Below are 18,526 nucleotides of genomic sequence, written 5' to 3' on the forward strand. Positions count from 1 at the left end.
ACTTCCTCTTCCACTTCTGAGTAAACCACCGCTTCCTGTTTTGTATGAGCTTAGGGAGCTCTCGAAAACAAGACACCTCACTGCATTTTGATGTCCTGGTTTGCTTTCGCTAGCATTACAACAAATCTTCGTCCCCTGAATGTGTACGTAATGGGCGGTGGGGGAGCGTTCTCTCTTCTCCTCTGATGCGCAAAGAAGGGAGGGGGAGCGTGAGTCCACTTGCAGCTCGCTACTGATGTGAGAAGGGCCTGTGGAATTCCTCACATGAGGAAGGTCCCGGGTTCGATCCATGGCAGCATGTCCAGAGAGGGCTGGAAAGACTCCTGCCTGAAACCTGCCAGCCAGTGTCGACAATACTGGTCTAGATAGACCAGGGGCATGTCTACACCAGGCAATATCCCCGGGATCATCCCGAGATTCTCCCTGTGCAGCCTCATGACGTATAGGGGATCCCGGGAGCAGGGAGGGATGATCCCTCCATTTCCCTGGGATATTGCCATACCCTTTTTTCTCGGTTTTTTCCCCGCAGTCCCGGGACGATCCCGAGGACGACCCCGTGGTGTGCATGCCTGTCCCGGCTTCTTCCCCGCGAATAGCGGGGGTCATCTGAGAGAAGGAGCTGGGACAGGAAGAGTCCAGGGCCATCGGGAGTGGGGTGGGGTGGGATCAGGGCTTTTTTAATTTTAATTTTTTTACGTACCTGCGCTCCAGCGAAAAACTAAAAAAGTAAAAATTAAATTTTTTTTTAGAATCCTGAATTCTTTTTTTAAAAAAATGGCGAGCGTGACATCCTCCTTCCTCCCTGGATGTCGTGTGCCGCATGTGAACACAGGGGGAGGATCTTGCAATCAGCATATTGCGAGATCCTCCCCCCTCCCTCCCGGATCGCTGGGAGGTGTAGACATGCCCTAAGGGTCCGACGCAGTATAAGGCAGCTTCATATGTTCCTATGCCCTAAACCTTCTTTGACCTGAGGACCCCACGGGATGCTGTCTCAGACACTAGGAGCCACGTACACCGACACCCACCCATTTCCCCTCCTTTTTGCCATCAAGGAAGCCAGCTGTGCCCATCCATGGAGCAGAGAACCCTTCAGCCTGCTTTTGGCGCTGATTCTCTTCCAACCTGAAACCGAAGGCTACATTGAGCGAGGAAAACCTGCTTAGGAGATGAGGGATAGCTGAAACCATCCGTTTCACTTTCTCCCACATTCACATTCTTTAAGTTCTTTCTCTGCCGAATAGGAAGAACTTTGCAAATGTTGATGAATGCTTACCGAAAACGAACAGAAAGGAAATCCTCGCCCATCCGCCCCTGTCAAATTCAGTAGGTCCAGCTATTCCCAGCAGGGAGAGAACCATGTTGCACCCGCCTGACATGTAGCTGTTAAAAGAGGAGGAGTCTTCCAGAGAAAAAGAGTTGGCAATCTTTATTCAGCACTAATGTGGCTGGGTGTACGAGTGATTCAAACCAGGAGCTTTAAGATAAAAGTCCTCTGCTGGACTGAAGAATCGTAAGAACATAAGAAATCAAAAAACTTTGTTAATATATTTCCAAATCCTCAGACTTTTAATTAAGCAAACCTGTCACTCCAGGTGCTTTTTGTACCTGAATTAAGAACATCAGAAGAGCCCTGATGCTGGATCAGACCCAGGGTCCATCTAGTCCAGCACTCTGTTCACGCAGTGGCCAACCAGCCCTCGGCCAGGGATGAACAAGCAGGACATGGTGCAACAGCACCCTCCCACCCATGTTCCCCAGCAACTGGTGCACACAGGCTTACTGCCTCGAATACCGGAGATAGCACACAACCCTCAGGGCTAGTAGCCATAGATAGCCTTCGCCTCCAGGAATTTATCCACCCCACTTTTAAAGCCATCCAAATTGGTGGCCATCACTACATGCATCCCTTTCAGTTTCTTCCAGATTTAATTTTTCTTTTAATGTTGGTTTCTTTCCGCCCTGTATATGAATAACTTTGCACACTTTGATAAAATCCCTGTCACCAAACCGAAATCCCTCCTTCAAACTCTGTGTGTCTCCATGACGGGTGATAACTCTCTACTGCCCTCTGCAGGATTACGAAGGCCTGGACCTGGAGATGCTGGCTCCCTACATCTCTATGGACGATGACTTCCAGCTCAGCAGCACCGACCACCCCCCGTGGCTGGCCGAGAAACGTGGGGAGCTGGGGGCGGGAACCCGGCCAACCTCTCCACCCCCGCGGCCTCGGTCCAGAAGCTTCCATGGGGTGTCCCCTCGCCCGCCCGAACCGGCTGCTCTCCCACGCTGGGGCAGCGACACCAGCCTGAGCCAAGCCCGGCCCGGCCAGCCACTCGGAAGCATCCCGTGCGAAGCAGGGCAAGTGGTGGAGATGGTGGCGTCTGTCAAGATCCAGTCTGTGCAGGAAGGGACCAATCTGAACGGCCAGGGGGCCTCTGTGGGAGGCAGGAAGAGGTCTGTCTAGTGAGATTTATATGCCAATCTTCTGCAAATTACTTCTAGAGTGGCTAACAAACAATAATAATGTTGCATATTATTAACAACAACAACAATAAAACCTCCTCCTCCTCCTCCTCCTCCTCCTCTTCTTCTTCTTCTTCTTCCTCTTCCTCTTCTTCTTCTTCTTCTTCTTCTTCTTCTTCTTCTTCTTCTTCTTCTTCTTCTTCTTCCTCTTCTTCTTCTTCCTCTTCCTCTTCCTCTTCTTCCTCTTCCTCTTCCTCTTCCTCTTCTTCTTCTTCTTCGCTAGGAAGGAATCCTGCCTGAAACTTTGGTGAGCTGCTGCCAGTCAGTGTTGACAATACTGGGCTAGATGAATCAAGGGTCTCACTTGTTGTTGTCATTCCTCCCAATACTGGAAGTTAATAAACAAATTAAATCCATTTAACACATCAATCTACCCCTGTTCACGACCCACCCACCCCCCGGCTTCTTTGATTTTTTGACAGCCTAATTTTGGAGGTGGGGAAAGGGCCCTTTTGCTTTTGCTATTGCTAAACCATTGAGTCCCAGTTTATTGGCTGTCAACTAGCCCATCACTATGCCCAGGTACTCCTTCAGAGCATCCTCTGTCTCACCTGGGTTCAATGAAAAGGAGCGAAAGCTGCCACCACAAGGTTTCCCACCTCCTGAAGCGAATGAGCACGTGCGCCACCCCTCTCGTCTCGTCCTTTACCCCCCTGCCTGCCCCATCTGTCTGTCCCCCCATCCACCCGCCCACCATGTCTCCCTCCCTAACCCATTACCACCGTTACCCACTTTGCAGACCCTTTTAGGGTGAGTAGCAACCAAGCTCTCTGAAGAGCTACATGGGCTGAAAATGTGGCTAGCAGACCTCTTCAGACAACTAGCCCGCCCCAATGCCTGGCTCGGAGGGGCTACTTCCTTAGAGCCAGGCATTGTGGGAGAACTAGTGTCCCTAGAGACCACCTGCACCTGTATCTTAAGAGGGGCACTGTCTCCTACTCATACTCAGGAGTAAATGACTTCTCTAAGATAGACCTTGCTGCCTGAAATTCTTAGAATAACTTGCATGTAAAGGAATACCTTTTTGAAAAATTAAAAAAGCTACTGCCTCATTGACCAGGGAACTTCTCAGTGGCTCAGATGGATACATTTTTTTAAAAAAACCCAAACACTTTAATCTAGCTGATTAATAAAATTTAAATGCTCCAACTCTAAGAATACTGGATGTATCTTTCTCTGGTACTTGCAATCCATCTGCGTGTTAAAAATCAACAGATGTGGGGTTGGGGGGTTGGTTACAGACCTGGGCCTCAGCTAGACGTGACGGAGGGGTGAAGATCTTGTGGTATTTTTATTCTGAGATCTCCCCCTCTGTTTACACATGGCGCGCGCCGACATCAGAGGGAGAGGATTGCGCCCGCCAATTTTTTTTAAAGAGGGAGCGCTCTTGCGCAAAAGTTAAGTGTTTTTTTTATTTTTAAAACATTTCCCCACCCCACCCCCGATGTGTGCAGGTCCCAGCTCCTCGTGAGTAACCGCAAGGAGCTGGGACAAACCGTGGCGGTGGGCCACACGTTCCGCGGTCTCGGAATGTTCTGAGACCGCCAATAAAGCGGGCCTAAAGTGTAGGGCCATATCCCGGGCCAAGGGAGGGATCACCCCTCCCTGATCCCGGGATCCCCTGTGCGTCATGTGAATGCACGGGGACGATCCCGGGGATCGCCCCGGGATAAAGCCCCATCTAGCTATGGCCCTGGTTGGGAACAATGTTTTTATTTATTTGATTTATTTATTACATTTATATCCCGCCTCTTTTCCTGCAAGGAACCCAAGGCGGTGTACATAATCCTTATCCTCACAACAACAACCCTGTGAGGTAGGCTGGGCTGAGAGTCTGTGACTGGCCCAAAGTCACCCAGGGGGTTTCCATGGCCGAGTGGGGACTAGAACCCGGATCTCCTGGCTCCCAGTCCGACACCTTAGCCACTACACCACACTGGCACACTTGTACGGAGAGAGGCACAGACTTTAGTAACCACTTCTTAAAAATGTAATCAACTAAAACCTTTTTTTTTTTTAATGTGGTGTGTTGGTTGGAGCCCTCTTCTTTGTGGGCCAGACTCTGCAGTGTTGCTTTGCCCGGCTGCCTAACCTTGGCTTGTTGTGTTGCCTTTGCTCATGTCCCTCTCTGCCGTTCCTCTGACAGAGCCCGGGAGCTGAGCGTGGAAGAGGAGCGGGAGCTCTTCCTGGAGGCGGGCTCCCCTAAGCGTGCCCACGGGCATGAGCCGGAGGGATTTCTGATGCCTTCCCTTAGCCTGGTATGTGCTGGAATTACCCGACCACAGGAGGGAGGCAGAGAGGGAAGGAAGGAAGGAGGGAGGGAGGCATCCTGGAACAGGGCTTTTGAACCTCCCCACAGCCCGGGGTGTACCTGGCGCTCTTGCCTCCACCATTCCTGTCCCACCAGGGTTTCCTGCTGAGCGTGGAAGAGTGTCTGGATACCAGGTCTGAGCGGGGCTTTGGCAGCACGGTGGCCCTGGGCAGGAAGCTTCTGTCGCTGGAGGAACCAATGGGTGAGTGCGGCGGCATAGTTCTGAGCTGACTTCCTTGTTGCCGTTAGGGGAATGCTTGGTAGAACGCTCACGGCCCCGCTGGCAGGTCAGCGGTCCAGATTCTTAACCCGAGGGGCACGTAGAGGGCTTCCCCAGCAGCGCTGCTGCTGCAAGGGCCCTTGGACAAGGCGCCCTCGATCGCGCCTCTGGTCACCGGCTGCTCTCGCTCCTCCTCCCCCTCCTCCTCTTTCTCATCATGGCTGCCGCTTGCTTGCCTGCTTGCTTGGCAGGCAGAGAGCCAGCGAGGCAAGGAGGCCGTGGCATCCCCGGCTCCTCCTTCCTGACTACCATCACCATCGTCTTCGCCAGCTTAAGAGGCAGATGAAGCAGCAGATGCAATGGGGCAGAGAAGGAGCAGGTCCAGGGGGTGGGGTGGGGTGGGGTCTCTTGTCCTTTAGAGTTCTGGCTGGTTCTGACTGAAACCCGGAGCGGATTCACCGCCCCGCTGACATCAGAGCCACCGGCCTCCGCTGAAATGGCTCCCGCTGCGGCTTTCCCCCAGGTTTGGGGTGTCTCAGGTACGAGGCTGGGCTTTGGTCCCACTATCTCAAGTGGCCCAACTCTCTGCTCGCCCCGTGCGCTCTCCACCTGTGGCGCTGCCTGCCTGCCCCGTGATGATAACAAAGCCAGAGTTGGCCTCCTCATGTTAGATCAATGTTCTTCACCCAGGGACGAGATCCAATCAGCTCCTAAGCACGACTCCACACTTCCAGCGACAGAGGGCTCAAAGCGCTTTATTGATTAGTCATCAAGGTCTGGTCTCTTGAAGGCGAGCAGTCAGGCAGAGAATAGGGAATTCAGCACAGCATTTGAAGCTTGAAAGGGGCAGTGCCCAGTAGCAGCATGAGCCAATCAGAACGTAACACTGGAGCATAGCTAATTTATGCTAAACAATCCCCTTTGCTCTACTCTAAGCAAAGTTACTGCAAGCTAACTTTTGCACTGGAGCCGAGGCTAGGTTTTCCATTAGATAAGACAGACCCAAGGAGACATCCAAGGAGACGCTCTCGCGTACGTGACACTTCGCCTGCTGTATAATGGCTACTTCATAGCTTCCTTTCGAAAATGGAGGCACCTATGCTAACACTCACAGCCCGCTTCTCTCCTTGTCTGGTTCCCCTCCCCTCCCCACTCCACCCCTGCATCCAGGCCTCTTGGGGGACATGCTGCCTTTTGTGGTGGACGGACCGGCGCTCTCTCAGCTGGCCCTGTACGACGGCGAGGACGAGGCCTCCGTGCGTAGCGGGGAGCACTTTCAGCTGGGCGAGGAGCTCCTCGTGGAACTGGAGCAGGCCACCTGAGAAGGCAGCTCCGCTCGCCACCGCCGCACCTTCATCCCACACTCCTTGCTCCGCAGATGGGACGGACGGAACCAAATCCAACCCCCGAATCATCCATGAGAGGCAGGGCGGGAGGGTCTCCTTTCTCTCTCCCCTCCTCCTCCTCCTCCTCCTCCTCCTCCTCCTCCTCCTCCTCCACCCCTTCCTCGCCCCCCTCCCCTCCTCCTCCTCCTCCTCCTCCTCCTCCTCCACCCCTTCCTCGCCCCCTCCCCTCCTCCTCCTCCTCCTCCTCCCCCACCCCTTCCTCGCCCCCCTCCCCTCCGCCGGCATCCTTAGACCTCTTCCTACCTCAGTCCTGTCCCCCTCACTGGGCAGCCGCTCCCTTCCGGAGACGGCGAGGGAGGAAGGCCTACCTGAGCATAGGAGCCTGCATTCATAGGAACGTATCGCGCTCCCCGCCCCCACCCCCAATTCGGTGCTTACATATCCTCTTAGTGTCCCTGAGATGAGAACCGGAAGTGGGGTTATTTTAAGCACGCAGTCCAGCCTCTGTGGGGCAGAGCCCGTTCTGTCAAAAAACCCCAAGGAAGAGAGAGAGACTACAATGCGATACATTAAGGCCTCCATCCCAGGGGTGGTCAGGGTTAGATACAGAGGTGCAGCCCGCGCCTTCCAAACAAGAGGTGCAGAATCCATTACGCGATGCCCTTTCGGCTGCCCTCGGCTTTTGCCGCCCACCCAGAAGGGCTCGATGCCCTCTCTGTGTTTTGCAGCTTCCGGCGTGAATTCACCTATTCTTGAAGTAACTGGGGGACCACCCAATCTTGGGAGGTGAAAAGTGTGTGAGTGGGGGGGTCCGTTCTATAAGACTTTGGGAGGGGGGCGTTAATGCCCACTTCGGCCTCTCAGGAGACTCCTAATCATGATTTCCCAGAATCCTTCAGGTGCCTCTTTGGCATATGAACTCTTCAGGTAACCTGAGAGAGAACAGTTTTGGCCAGGGTAGAATCTTGTTTCGGCCCTTGCTCTGTAGCCCAAACTGATTTTTTCTGAAATGGCCCAAAGCCGAATAGTTCAAGTTATTATTTACCACAGAAAGATGAAGGCAAATGCTCCGGCCGTATTTTTGACCCGATTTGAGGACTCTTTACAGTTACGCTTATAACAAAAGAGCTCTTAAATGCTTCTGAGGGTCAAGGCCACACATTTTTAAATGTAGAGAAAGTGAATGTATTGTAGAGATAAGGGGAGCTGAAATATTTTTTTAAAAACCTATTTTTAAAATAGTATATTATATCTTGTTCCTCCCTCATGGGACATATTTCCAGCTCTTGAGAGGTATCCTCCCCCGCTTCTCCGTCACCAATTGGGGAGGCGGGGTGGTTTGCTTTTTGGTTCCTTAAATCCCCAAAGTTGAGAGAATTGTGCTAAAATACCAAATCACAAGTCTTGGCTTCGTATTAGGGAGGAACCAAAAAATTGAGTTTCTAACCTCATGGTAGCCACAAGAAGCTGGACAATGGACAGTGATGATTATTTTTTAAATCCCAAACCAGAAGGCAAATTGTATAGAGCCCAAATGTTATTTTTGCAATCTGAAGCTTCTAAAGACAATCTTAAAGGCAAGTTCCCTGAATTTGAAGGGAACGGCTGACTTTGTTGTTATTGAAAACTTCAAGGTGGACAACTGAACACTGAAATCCCCGGTTTTTGAGCAAATCTCCATGACAGTTAAAGTGAATTTGATCAGGAATCAACCTGAAAATATGTTGCTAGGAAATAGCATTTTAGGCAATATTTTGATCTAATTATTCCACTTAAACAGGGGGGAATGAAAACTTGAAGAGGAGGCCTCCCTCTTTCGTGTGTTTTTACATCCTGATCCCAAATTTGCTTACTTAAAAGTAAGTTCCATAAAAATCAATGGGTCTTACTTCAAAGTAACTGTCTACAGGATTGAGGTTTTTGCCCGTCAACCCTTGCTTTGCAGCCTGATCTTATGCATGTTTACTCAGAAGAAAGTCTCATACTCAATGGGTTTACTTTACTTCCTGGTCAGCATGCCTAGGATTGCAACCTTAGCTGCATCATATGAGAGCAGCATGGAAAGATAACTCATCCTTAGCTACTATGAAGAAATCTGGTGGGACGGGGTTGCAAAACCCCGTCACTCAGAAGTGACTAAGGGCACAATCCTATGCATTTTTAGACAGAAAAAGTTCCACAGCTTCCAGCATCCCCCAGCCAAGCATTCTGGCTCGGGCATCCTGGGAGTTAATAGTGCTTTTTTCTGTCTAAAGCTGCATAGGATTGTCCCCTAAAAGGCGCCTGTTCATAAATAAATGTTTGAGCTATTTTTCTATTCTGCCCAAGAGGAAGAGTTCTGTGTAACTCAAAACCTTGCATACTCCTGCACTAGCGAAAGTTGGTGAACGATTAAATTGCCTTACCTCCTTTATGTCTTTTTGATATAAAAGGACCACAGTAGTATTAGTTGATGCTCATAGTAGGGTTGCCCCTAATTGATGAGGAACGGGCTCCTCTGCCTTTAATTGTTGCCCAGAAAAGAAAATACCACCCAGAGCGGTTTCTCCCATGGTGGGCAAAGCGTCACTGGCTGTAATTCTTCTATTTATGCAACTGTTAAAATCATAGGATCACGTTCCCCAAGGGGACGCCGGGGCAGCCCTAGCTATAAGCCCATTCGGTGAAAAAAATTTCCCCAGAAGTCTCCATTTAAAAACAAAGAAAAAAATCTGTTTTTTTTTTTCCGTTTTGAAACAAAACAAAACACACAATTCAGATGTTTTTGGCATCATTACTTTAACCACAGAACCTTTGCAGGTTTGGTAAGTTAAAGATGGGATTTTCACACCCAATCCCAAACCAGGCTTATATCCGCGCAACTTGCTGCTTCCGCATGCCCCCGCCCCATGCCCCTCACTGTCCAAAGCCCGTGGATGAGAAAATGGAGTGTAGGAAACAGTGTAAGCTAAGCTAGTGTTTCTCACCCTTCCCTTTGGTGTGTGCGTGCGTGTGTGTTATGTGTATGTGAGAAGGGATGGCCAGCTTGGCCATCATTGGCTGAGCAATTCCAGTTTTCCTCAGCTGGGGCCGTACCAGGTTCCGGTGGAGGCTGGTGGCTCCGATATCAGCGGGGCAGTGAACCCACTCCAGGTTTCAGTCAGAACTCTACAGGAGCTTTCCAGGGTGCAAAGCACCTTGGATAGCTCCGTTAGAGTTCTGACTGAAAGCCGGAGCAGATCCATTGCCCCACTGACATCGGAGCCACCAGCCTCCACTGCCAGTTCATCAGCTCAGTAACGACCGGGAGAGATAAAACCTCCTCTCCACGCTTTCCTTTCCTTCCCCTTCCCTTGCTGTGCCTTTCTTGTTCTCCGAGATCATGCTGACAGCTCTTATCTCATTCGGAGATAAGAGCAGCTCCACAGAGGAAAAGCAGCGTTGGTGCATCACGGGTGGAGCGCCGTCTGCAGGTCTTTGGATCCTGCCCGATATCCGGGGGGGGGGATGGGGGCGCAGAAAGTGGCAGGGGAGGACAGCTGCGTTTACAAAGTTTGACTGAGCACGGAGCTTTGCAGGTATTTCCTTGGGCCCCTACTTCGAATCCAGCCAGGGAGGCCTTTCTTGTACAAACGTAGCTATGCCAGTATCACGCCTCCCCTAGCAAGGTCTGTGGGGAGGGGAAGAGAAAGCTCTCTTGCTCTTGCTCTCTCTTTTTATTTCCTGACAAGCCGCATTGAGAATTGCAGTCTGAGAGGGGCAAACGCCACCCTCGCACCACTTTTGCCTCGGTCGCCATTCACCTGTGCCTTCTTCACCTTGACAACTTCACCAGCACCAAAAGGAAAAAATTAAAAAAAAACACAACAACCAAGAAGTTCACCCCAACCCCTGCGATTTCTTCTGGGTTGGTGCGAGCGACTGTCAGTGGCACGGGAGAATGGGGCTGCAGATTTTCCTGGCTCCCCAGTTCAGGGGTCTCCCTTGTTTTCAACGAGAAAGGGGGGGTCTGGGTGCATCCTGTTCAACTACCTCCCCGTTTCCACCACGCTTCCTCTCCCGATGTTTGTCCTGCTCTTGCCTTAACTTCCAAGCGGTTCGGTTTGAAAAGCCCGGAGTTTGGGGCAGGGGTTGATGAGGGGAGGGAAATCGGGGAGTGGGGTGGGCAGCCCGCGTAGGGCACCAAGACCTACGAACACAGACTGTTGCAATCTCACGGCGAACCACCCTCTCGCACGCATACGCAAAGACACAAACGCACCAATGCCAACACAAAACACGCGCAATCTCACAATGACGGGTCGCCAGCCGGCTCAGGCAGCTCTTTTTCAAAAGCCGCACTTGATAACACGCACAGAACAATAGAAACTCCAAGCCAGGTGAAGAACACAGATGTTGCGTCTCTCCCTTCCTCTCTCCCTCTCTCTTTTTTTTTTTTGTTTAATTGTTATTGTTATTATTATTATTAATAATTATAATTGTTGTTTTCATTCCCAGCCACAGGGGGTGTCTTGCTTTCCCTTCCCCTGCCAACCCGCTGTTAATTTTTATTTTTAATTTTTTAAAACATGGTTTCGTTTCGTTTCTTTTCCAGAGACTGTGGTGAAATGATTATGGTGCCCTTTCATTATCGTTGATGTTGCTGTTGTTACCGTAGGGGTGTAGCTTTTTAATTTCTCGTCTGCCCGCAAAGCCTGACGCTGTGACCACTGCCACCACCCTCCTTTGAATTTTAACCAGTCCTGCTACTTCTTAAAAAGGGCGGGGGGTTGTGTCTCTTTCTCCCCCCACTCCTGTTCCCCAAACCGCCCCCCCCCTTCCTGTTTTTACGGGGCAACTTCTCTCGTCAGTGGCATCTATTGTGGCCGCCGCTAATCCTGCCACATCTACCTCTGGGGACGTGTCATGCAACATTGGCACGAGGTGCTAAACTACACACACGTTGTGGTGTTCTGTCTCTAGCGGTAGTTTCTGGGCCACACTGTGGCCATGGTGCTCTTGCCCCCCCCCTCCCGCCCCCACACATGCCTGCGATGTTTGCTAGCCTATACAGGGATTGTGGCAGCCAGCTCTCCCACATGTGACCTCTTACTGGTGGTTGGTAACCCATACCAAACACCATGGTGCTTTTTCCTCTCTCTCTCTCTCTCTCACACACACACACAGACACACACACACACAGAGCCATGGTGATTACGAGGCTACCCGGCCTTTTTCCAGCAGCAGTTTCAAGTCTGCTTGACAGGCAGACTATCAACAGGTTGCCAGGCATAGACCTGAAGAGAGCACCTGCGCTGTGCAGTGGTGGCGTTTACGGGAAAAGTCAGAGGCGCCCTTTCCGGGTCTAGATTTGGCAACCCAAGCCAGGGCTTTTTGCTGAATGCCGGCAGGCCGCTGTTAAGAGGCCGGGGAATCCTGTGGAAGGGTGCGGAAGGTGGCAACACTACACAACAAAACACACGCGACTCCGTCTCCAGTGGCAGCTGCTAAGCCGCTGGAGAGGCCCCGGTGCTCCGCCCCTCCCGTTTAGCGGTGGTGGTGGCTGGGCCGCACGGAGGACGTGGCCTTCCTTCCCTCTGGTAGTGGTTGCTAGACTATCCGTGGATGGCGCTTGGTTGCTAGGCCGCACAAAGGCTTCTTCCCGTGGTCAACGCTGGGGTGGGAAGCCACCTTGTTTGAAGGAGAGCACGTGGCCTACATCGCAGTGCAAAGTGTGCCCCCGCGCTGTAGAGACACAACCCTCCCTCCTCCGGCCACGCTTACACACGCACATTGCCCCCTCCCCCCAAATGTGTGTCATGCCAGCCAGCACTAAATGATGGGATCCGTGGCTTTCAAACTGCCTTCTGAGGTATCTCCTCGCCAGGGACTGAACTCCTTGGTGGATTCAGTACTGGTGGGTGGAAGACACGCCGCCCGCCACTACTGACCACCTAGACGAGACACACGTGTCAGAGTATTCTGGGCCTGTTCTGTATCACACTGAGTTCACCTTGGGTGATACTGGGGGGAATCCGACAGAAACCCTGCTTAGAACAGACCCACTGAAGTGGACTTGAATTAGTCAGGACTAACTGAAGTCAATTTCAGTGGGTTTACTTTAAATAGGACTTAAGGTCGGTTTTATGCAATGAGGCCGAATGGCCCGGTGAGAGCCATGCGTGAAGCGGGTGTGCGCCTTGGAACATGGACCTAGGATCTTTGGCAATGTGAGGATTCCCTGAAGGCAATTTCTTTGAGGGGGGAAACCCACTGGGATAAGTCGAGACTTTGCCCTTACAGATCTGAAAATGGAGGCCTACTGTGCCCCGAAGTGAATTCCAGGACTGAGACTGTCAGTAGCTTCTAGGTTACTCTTAAATTAAGAGTAGGTTCTGTGGGCCGTTTTGGAAAACTGTCAGTTGGACCCAGGTTGCTACATGCTTTTCCTGAGGACCTACAAGAAATACCTTCAGTGAGTTTTTCTGATAGGATCCTAGTTGCAGCATTGGGGACTGCAGAAATAAACCGCAACTAACTTGGGTCTGTCAATAGAATGGGAACAATATTCAAAGCTGGAGATCAAGACGGAGGAGCCAAAATCGCTCTGGAAGTTATATAGGCATGAATAGATGTGTGCCCAAAGAGTCAAACTCGAAAGCCTTGATGCCCTCCAGAAGTGTTGGACTGCAACTCCCAGCACCCCAGCTATGATAGCTGGGAATGCTGGGAATTGCAGTCCAACAGGTCTCAAGAGCACCAGATTGGGAAAGGCTGGTATAACTGGTACTGTTGTCAGCAGAGTAAATCCAGAGCGACATCTAGTAAGATCAGATTGATGTAAATGTGGCATGGTCTACTCTTCCTATCCCAGAGAATTGGCTTGATTTAGGAGTAACTGTGAGGCTGCGGTTCTTTTGTAGTTCGTTAAGGTGGACACGACTCAACTGGGAGATGGCACCCAAATGTCCAAGAGGAGGCTGCTGTTTGTTTGAACAGACGTCTTCCACCTGCCTGTTTCTCCTACCTTTTGACGGTAAGTAGGACTCCCCGTGAGAAAGACACCTGGGCATCTGCATAGCAACCACTTTGGAATGGGGGACGCGGCTTCCATAGGGAGCCTCTCTGCCCTGTTGCTCTTGAACGATTGGAAAGTGGTGAATCTGCAATTCTTTGGCCATGATATTCCAGGTTAAGCTCCACTTGGCCGGTAGGTCCACACCATCTTCAAAGGGCCATCAAATCAGTGCTCGGACTATCGCTAGAAGGGCTCGCTGGCTATGACACGGGGGTGGGTGGGAAGGGCTCCTTCAAAGGGGAGCAGGTTGCTGGAGGCTCCAGTGTCTTTAAAGGCTTTAGGGAATCTGTTTATATATAATTTTTATATATATTGTTTCCTCTACCCTCGTGTATGGTTAATTTTTCCTCTCTGTGGCAGGATCAGATATGGCTCCTGCCGCGTCTGTATCTATCGCTGTTGTGAAACATAAAATGCGTCTGGTAACATATATCGCCTCTGTGTGTCTTTTTTCCGCCCCACCCCTGTGGAAGGTTCGTCGGATGGTAATGGAAAGGACCCAATTAAGTAAGCCACGGGGGTGTTGTGGTACATGCCCCATCAAAGAAGTTTGCAAAGGATAACATTTCATCTTCCATAAACCCACCTAGGAAAACTAGGAGTATCTTTTAGGAGATGTCATAATTGTAGATGTTTTTGTTGTTAGATTGGCCCTCCTGTTACAATACGGATTCCCCCTCCCTTCTTTTTTTTTAGAATTCCCAATTTAAATGGACTTACCCGTTAAGTGGTTTCTTTTGGAACTAAATTCAGCCCTCCCTAACTGGCACACATGCTGTGAAAATAATGATAGTTGAAGGTCAATCTTGCTGTTTTCACCAGCTTGCAAAAAGAAATGACACATTTTCAGAATCTAGCACATACTAGTGAAGATCATGGCCCTTGTATGTTTTGGGGGTGGGAGAAGGTAAACTTTATATTGGGCATGGAAAACCAGAGAGTTCAGCACAGGGTGGAGTTAAATTAATATGAGGGGAGGACGTGTTTGCAGTTAGTTATGGAAACCAATTTTCCCCATCTGTGTACCTGTTGCCCAGATCTTGTGAGTTTTTTGGGAGTTTATCAGATGCAGCATTCTAGCAGAACAAGCTGCATTCTGATCCATGAATTGTCTGCACACACACACACACACACACACACACGGTAGAATAGAGTGTGCTGCTCATGCAATTAAAGTAAAACTTTGTCTCCCAAGAGCTACCAGTTGCAGAGTTGTTTGGGTATAGGCTGATGTGAGAGATAAAACACCATAATAATCAGGAACATTGTTCCCTTAGACGATGAGAGCCAGTGCTGCTGGTAGGATAGGGCCAAAATACATGTGAGTAAATGTCTAGCTCACTCTCTAACACACGGCATATTGACAAGTCTGCTTTTGGAGAAGAGTATGAACCCGGATCACTGGACGTTTTGCTGCAGCCTGATCTGTGCCAATTTGAAGCAGGTTCTGCTGGAGTTCACGCCCCTTATTCAAGAGGGCAAAATGAACATCAAGTGTGTGCATACATGTGCTGCCAAAGGAGGTGTTTTCTCCTGCTTCCACTCACCTATGCTCTAAACTGATGTAAAATAGGCTAAAAACATACTGGTTGCCCATTGGTAGGTCTCTCTATCCCTGCCATTGGCTGAGCTTCTGTGACGTCACTGAATATTCACAAACATTCATCTTCAGAGGAAGAAGAGTCAATATTAAAACAATGAAGAATCAGCACAGTTTGTTTAGCTCTAGATCAAACCTTCACACAGCAGGGACAAAAGAGAAGCTGGGCTTTGTGTGTGCCTGGGGTGCGGTGGAGGCGGAGAGATTGAGGTCTTGCATCAGTAAAAGCTGAGCTGAAAAGGAAATTTGAGCTAATGCTGTTTATTGGGCAGGAGTGAGGAAAGCTGAAAGCGTTGGGAAGTTCCATCCTCAAAACACCTATTAAAAGCTGTGGGATCCCTGCAACTTTGTTTCCATTGAGCCACTCAGCCAAAGAAAGGGGGGAAGAACCTTGCAAAGACATTTTCATCTCTCCGTTTCTGCTAGTTAATTTAAATCTACTAACTGTTTCTAGGCCTTATTTTTATTTTATACTGTAGTTTTAAGCTTTTATATTTTATTTTATATTTTACTCTGAACTGTGCAGGGAGCTTCGCTATTGGGTGGTATAGAACCGTAATAAAACAATAGATCTAAAGAAAGGAAGTGGCTAGGGGTATGTAGGCACACTGGTTAGCAACAGGCTTTTATGTACCTCCCCTACGATAAGAGTTCGAAGTCATTATTTATTTTTAACAAATGAGACATGTGTAATTGCCAGTATGCAGGACATAGGCAAACTAGGGCTAGGCCAAATTGTTGGACTGCCAGATGTGGAAAATCTTAGTAGCAACCTTCTCCTTTCCCACTAATTAACAATGAAACAATGGCCAGTGTCTCAAGGAAGTGTGATGTAGTAGTGATGGGGGACTTCAATTATCCTGATATCTGTTGGGAGACAAATTCTGCCAAAAGCGGCCCTTCCAAGAAATTCCTGACATGTATGGGTGATAACTTTCTCCTACAGAAAGTGGAGGAAGGAACTAGAGGATCGGCAATCCTTGACTTGATATTGACCAATAGGGATGACTTAGTGGATAAAGTGGCAGTTACGGGAACTCTGGGGGAAAGTGACCACGTCATACTTGAATTCTTGGAGACAAAAGTTGAGTGTAGCCATACACGTACTCTGGATTTTAGGGAAGCTGATTTTAATAAACTCAGAACTATGATAAGTAAGGTCCCGTGGCAAGTGAGCCTAATGAGAAAAGGAGTGCAGGATGGGTGGGAGTATTTAAAAAAGGAAATTTTAAAGGCACAGTTATAAACCATTCCAACAAGGAGAAAAGTTAGAAGACAACAGAGGAAACCAATGCGGCTCCACAAAAAGCTTAGAGATGACCTGAAAACAAAAAAGGATACATATAGGAAGTGGAAGGAAGGCCAGGCTACAAAAGAAGAGTACAGACAGGTGGCACAGAAGTGCCGAAATGGCGTCAGGAAGGCTAAAGCTGTGAATGAGCTGAGATTAGCGAGGGATGCTAAAAGCAATAAAAAGGCTTTCTTCAGATACGTGAGTAGTAAAAGACAGAGGAAAGAAATGGTGGTTCAACTGCTTAATGAAGATGGCAAATTGATAACAGATGACAAAGAAAAGGCTGAAATGCTCAATTCCTACTTTGCCTCAGTCTTCTCCCAAAAGCAGGTCTATGACCCCCCCTGGAGAAAGTGAAGCAGAAGTTGAGGGGGCAGGATTGCAGTTTGAGATTGATAAACAAATGGTCAAAGAACACCTAATTTCCTTGAATGAGTTCAAATCTCCAGGGCCCGATGAACTGCATCCTAGAGTAATGAAGGAGCTAGCGGAAGAACTCTCAGAACCTTTGTCTATTATCTTTGCAAAATCATGGAAGACGGGTGAGGTGCTGGATGACTGGAGGAGGGCTAACGTTGTCCCTATCTTCAAAAAGGGCAAAAAGGAGGAACCTGGGAACTACAGACCGGTCAGTCTGACATCCATCTCTGGGAAAATTCTGGAGCAGATTATAAAGAAGTCAATCTGTAAACACCTTGAAATCAATGCGGTGATCACTAGAAGCCAACATGGATTTGTCAGGAACAAAACCTGTCAGACTAATTTGATCTCATTTTTTGATGGGATAACCTCCCTTGTGGACCGTGGGAATGCTGTGGACATCATATATCTTAACTTCAGCAAAGCTTTTGACAAAGTGCCCCATGATATTCTGATTAACAAACTAGCTAAAAGTGGGCTAGATGGAACAACTATTAGGTGGATTCACAGTTGGCTACAGAATCAGACTCAAAGAGTACTTATCAGTGGAACCTTCTCAAACTGGGGAGAGGCAACGAGTGGGGTACCACAGGGCTCAGTCCTGGGCCCAGTGCGCTTCAACATTTTTATGAATGATTTGGACGAGGAGGTGCAGGGAACGCTGATCAAATTTGCAGATGACACAAAATTGGGTGGGATAGCTAATACCCTGGAAGACAGAAACAAACTTCAAAGTGATACTTGGCTCAGCAATACTACAAACGAGAAGGATCTTGGAATTGTTGTAGATCGCAAGCTGAATATGAGCCAACAGTGCAATATGGTTGCAAGAAAGGCAAATGCTATTTTGGGCTGCATTAATAGAAGTATAGCTTCCAAATCACGTGAGGTCCTGGTTCCTCTCTATTCGGCCCTGGTTAGGCCTCATCTAGAGTATTGTGTCCAGTTCTGGGCTCCACAATACAAGAAGGACGCAGACAAGCTGGAGTGTGTTCAGAGGAGGGCAACCAGGATGATCAGGGGTCTGGAAACAAAGCCCTATGAAGTGAGACTGAAAGAACTGGGCATGTTTAGCCTGGAGAAGAGAAGATTGAGGGGAGACATGAGAGCATTCTTCAAATACTTAAAAGGCTGTCACACAGAGGAGGGCCAGGATCTCTTCTCAATCCTCCCAGAGTGCAGGACACGGAATAACGGTCTCAAGTTAAAGGAAGCCAGATTCCAGCGGGACATCAGGAAAAACTTCCTGACTGTTAGAGCAGTATGACAATGGAATCAGTTACAGAGGGAGGTGGTAGGCTCTCCCACACTAGAGGCCTTCAAGAGGCAGCTGGACAACCCTCTGTCAGGGATACTTTAGGGTGGATTCCTGCATTGAGCAGGGGGTTGGACTCGATGGCCTTGTAGGCCCCTTCCAACTCTGCTATTCTATGATTCTATCATCATCTACTGAGTTAAATATTTTCCTATGCTACACAAGCCTGAAATAAACAGGGGTTATAGAGGAGCATGATAGACAGAAGCAGCTATGCAGACTGATCCCATGCACGTTTATGCAGAAGGAAGACCCACTGTGTTCAGCAAAGCTTGCAAAGTAACCATGCATAGGACTGCACTGCAGCCTGGCAAAGCTGCCAGTCTATATAGTCTGAGTAATTTTCTGTTCATTTAGCACCACCTAGGGGTAGAGGAACAAATATTCACGCAATATAAGAGAGAAGAAGACATTACCTACAAAGGTTACCTGTATTACAAAATACAGCATGAGGTCAC

General features: G+C 49.2%; 1 protein-coding gene and 1 long non-coding RNA gene across 4 annotated transcripts in view; both read left to right on the forward strand.

Moving 5' to 3' along the window:
* Window positions 1-6,536, forward strand: part of HIF3A (hypoxia inducible factor 3 subunit alpha) — a 44,313-nt gene extending 37,777 nt beyond the window's left edge. For all 3 annotated transcript variants that reach the window (XM_063139986.1, XM_063139985.1, XM_063139987.1), the window contains 4 exons: window positions 2,078-2,457; window positions 4,673-4,784; window positions 4,934-5,039; window positions 6,228-6,536. In XM_063139986.1, the coding sequence (XP_062996056.1) occupies window positions 2,078-2,457; window positions 4,673-4,784; window positions 4,934-5,039; window positions 6,228-6,379 (750 nt within the window). In that variant the 3' untranslated portion in view covers window positions 6,380-6,536. The remainder of the gene's footprint in view (window positions 1-2,077; window positions 2,458-4,672; window positions 4,785-4,933; window positions 5,040-6,227) is intronic.
* A 98-nt stretch (window positions 6,537-6,634) lies between these two features.
* On the forward strand, window positions 6,635-13,869 carry LOC134407712 (uncharacterized). Its single transcript, XR_010026059.1, has 2 exons — window positions 6,635-9,481; window positions 9,654-13,869. It is a non-coding gene; the product is annotated as an uncharacterized LOC134407712 (long non-coding RNA).
* The last annotated feature ends 4,657 nt before the right edge of the window (window positions 13,870-18,526 follow it).

The sequence above is a fragment of the Elgaria multicarinata genome, chromosome 13 (assembly GCF_023053635.1).
Source record: "Elgaria multicarinata webbii isolate HBS135686 ecotype San Diego chromosome 13, rElgMul1.1.pri, whole genome shotgun sequence".
Taxonomy (NCBI): Eukaryota; Metazoa; Chordata; class Lepidosauria; order Squamata; family Anguidae; genus Elgaria; species Elgaria multicarinata.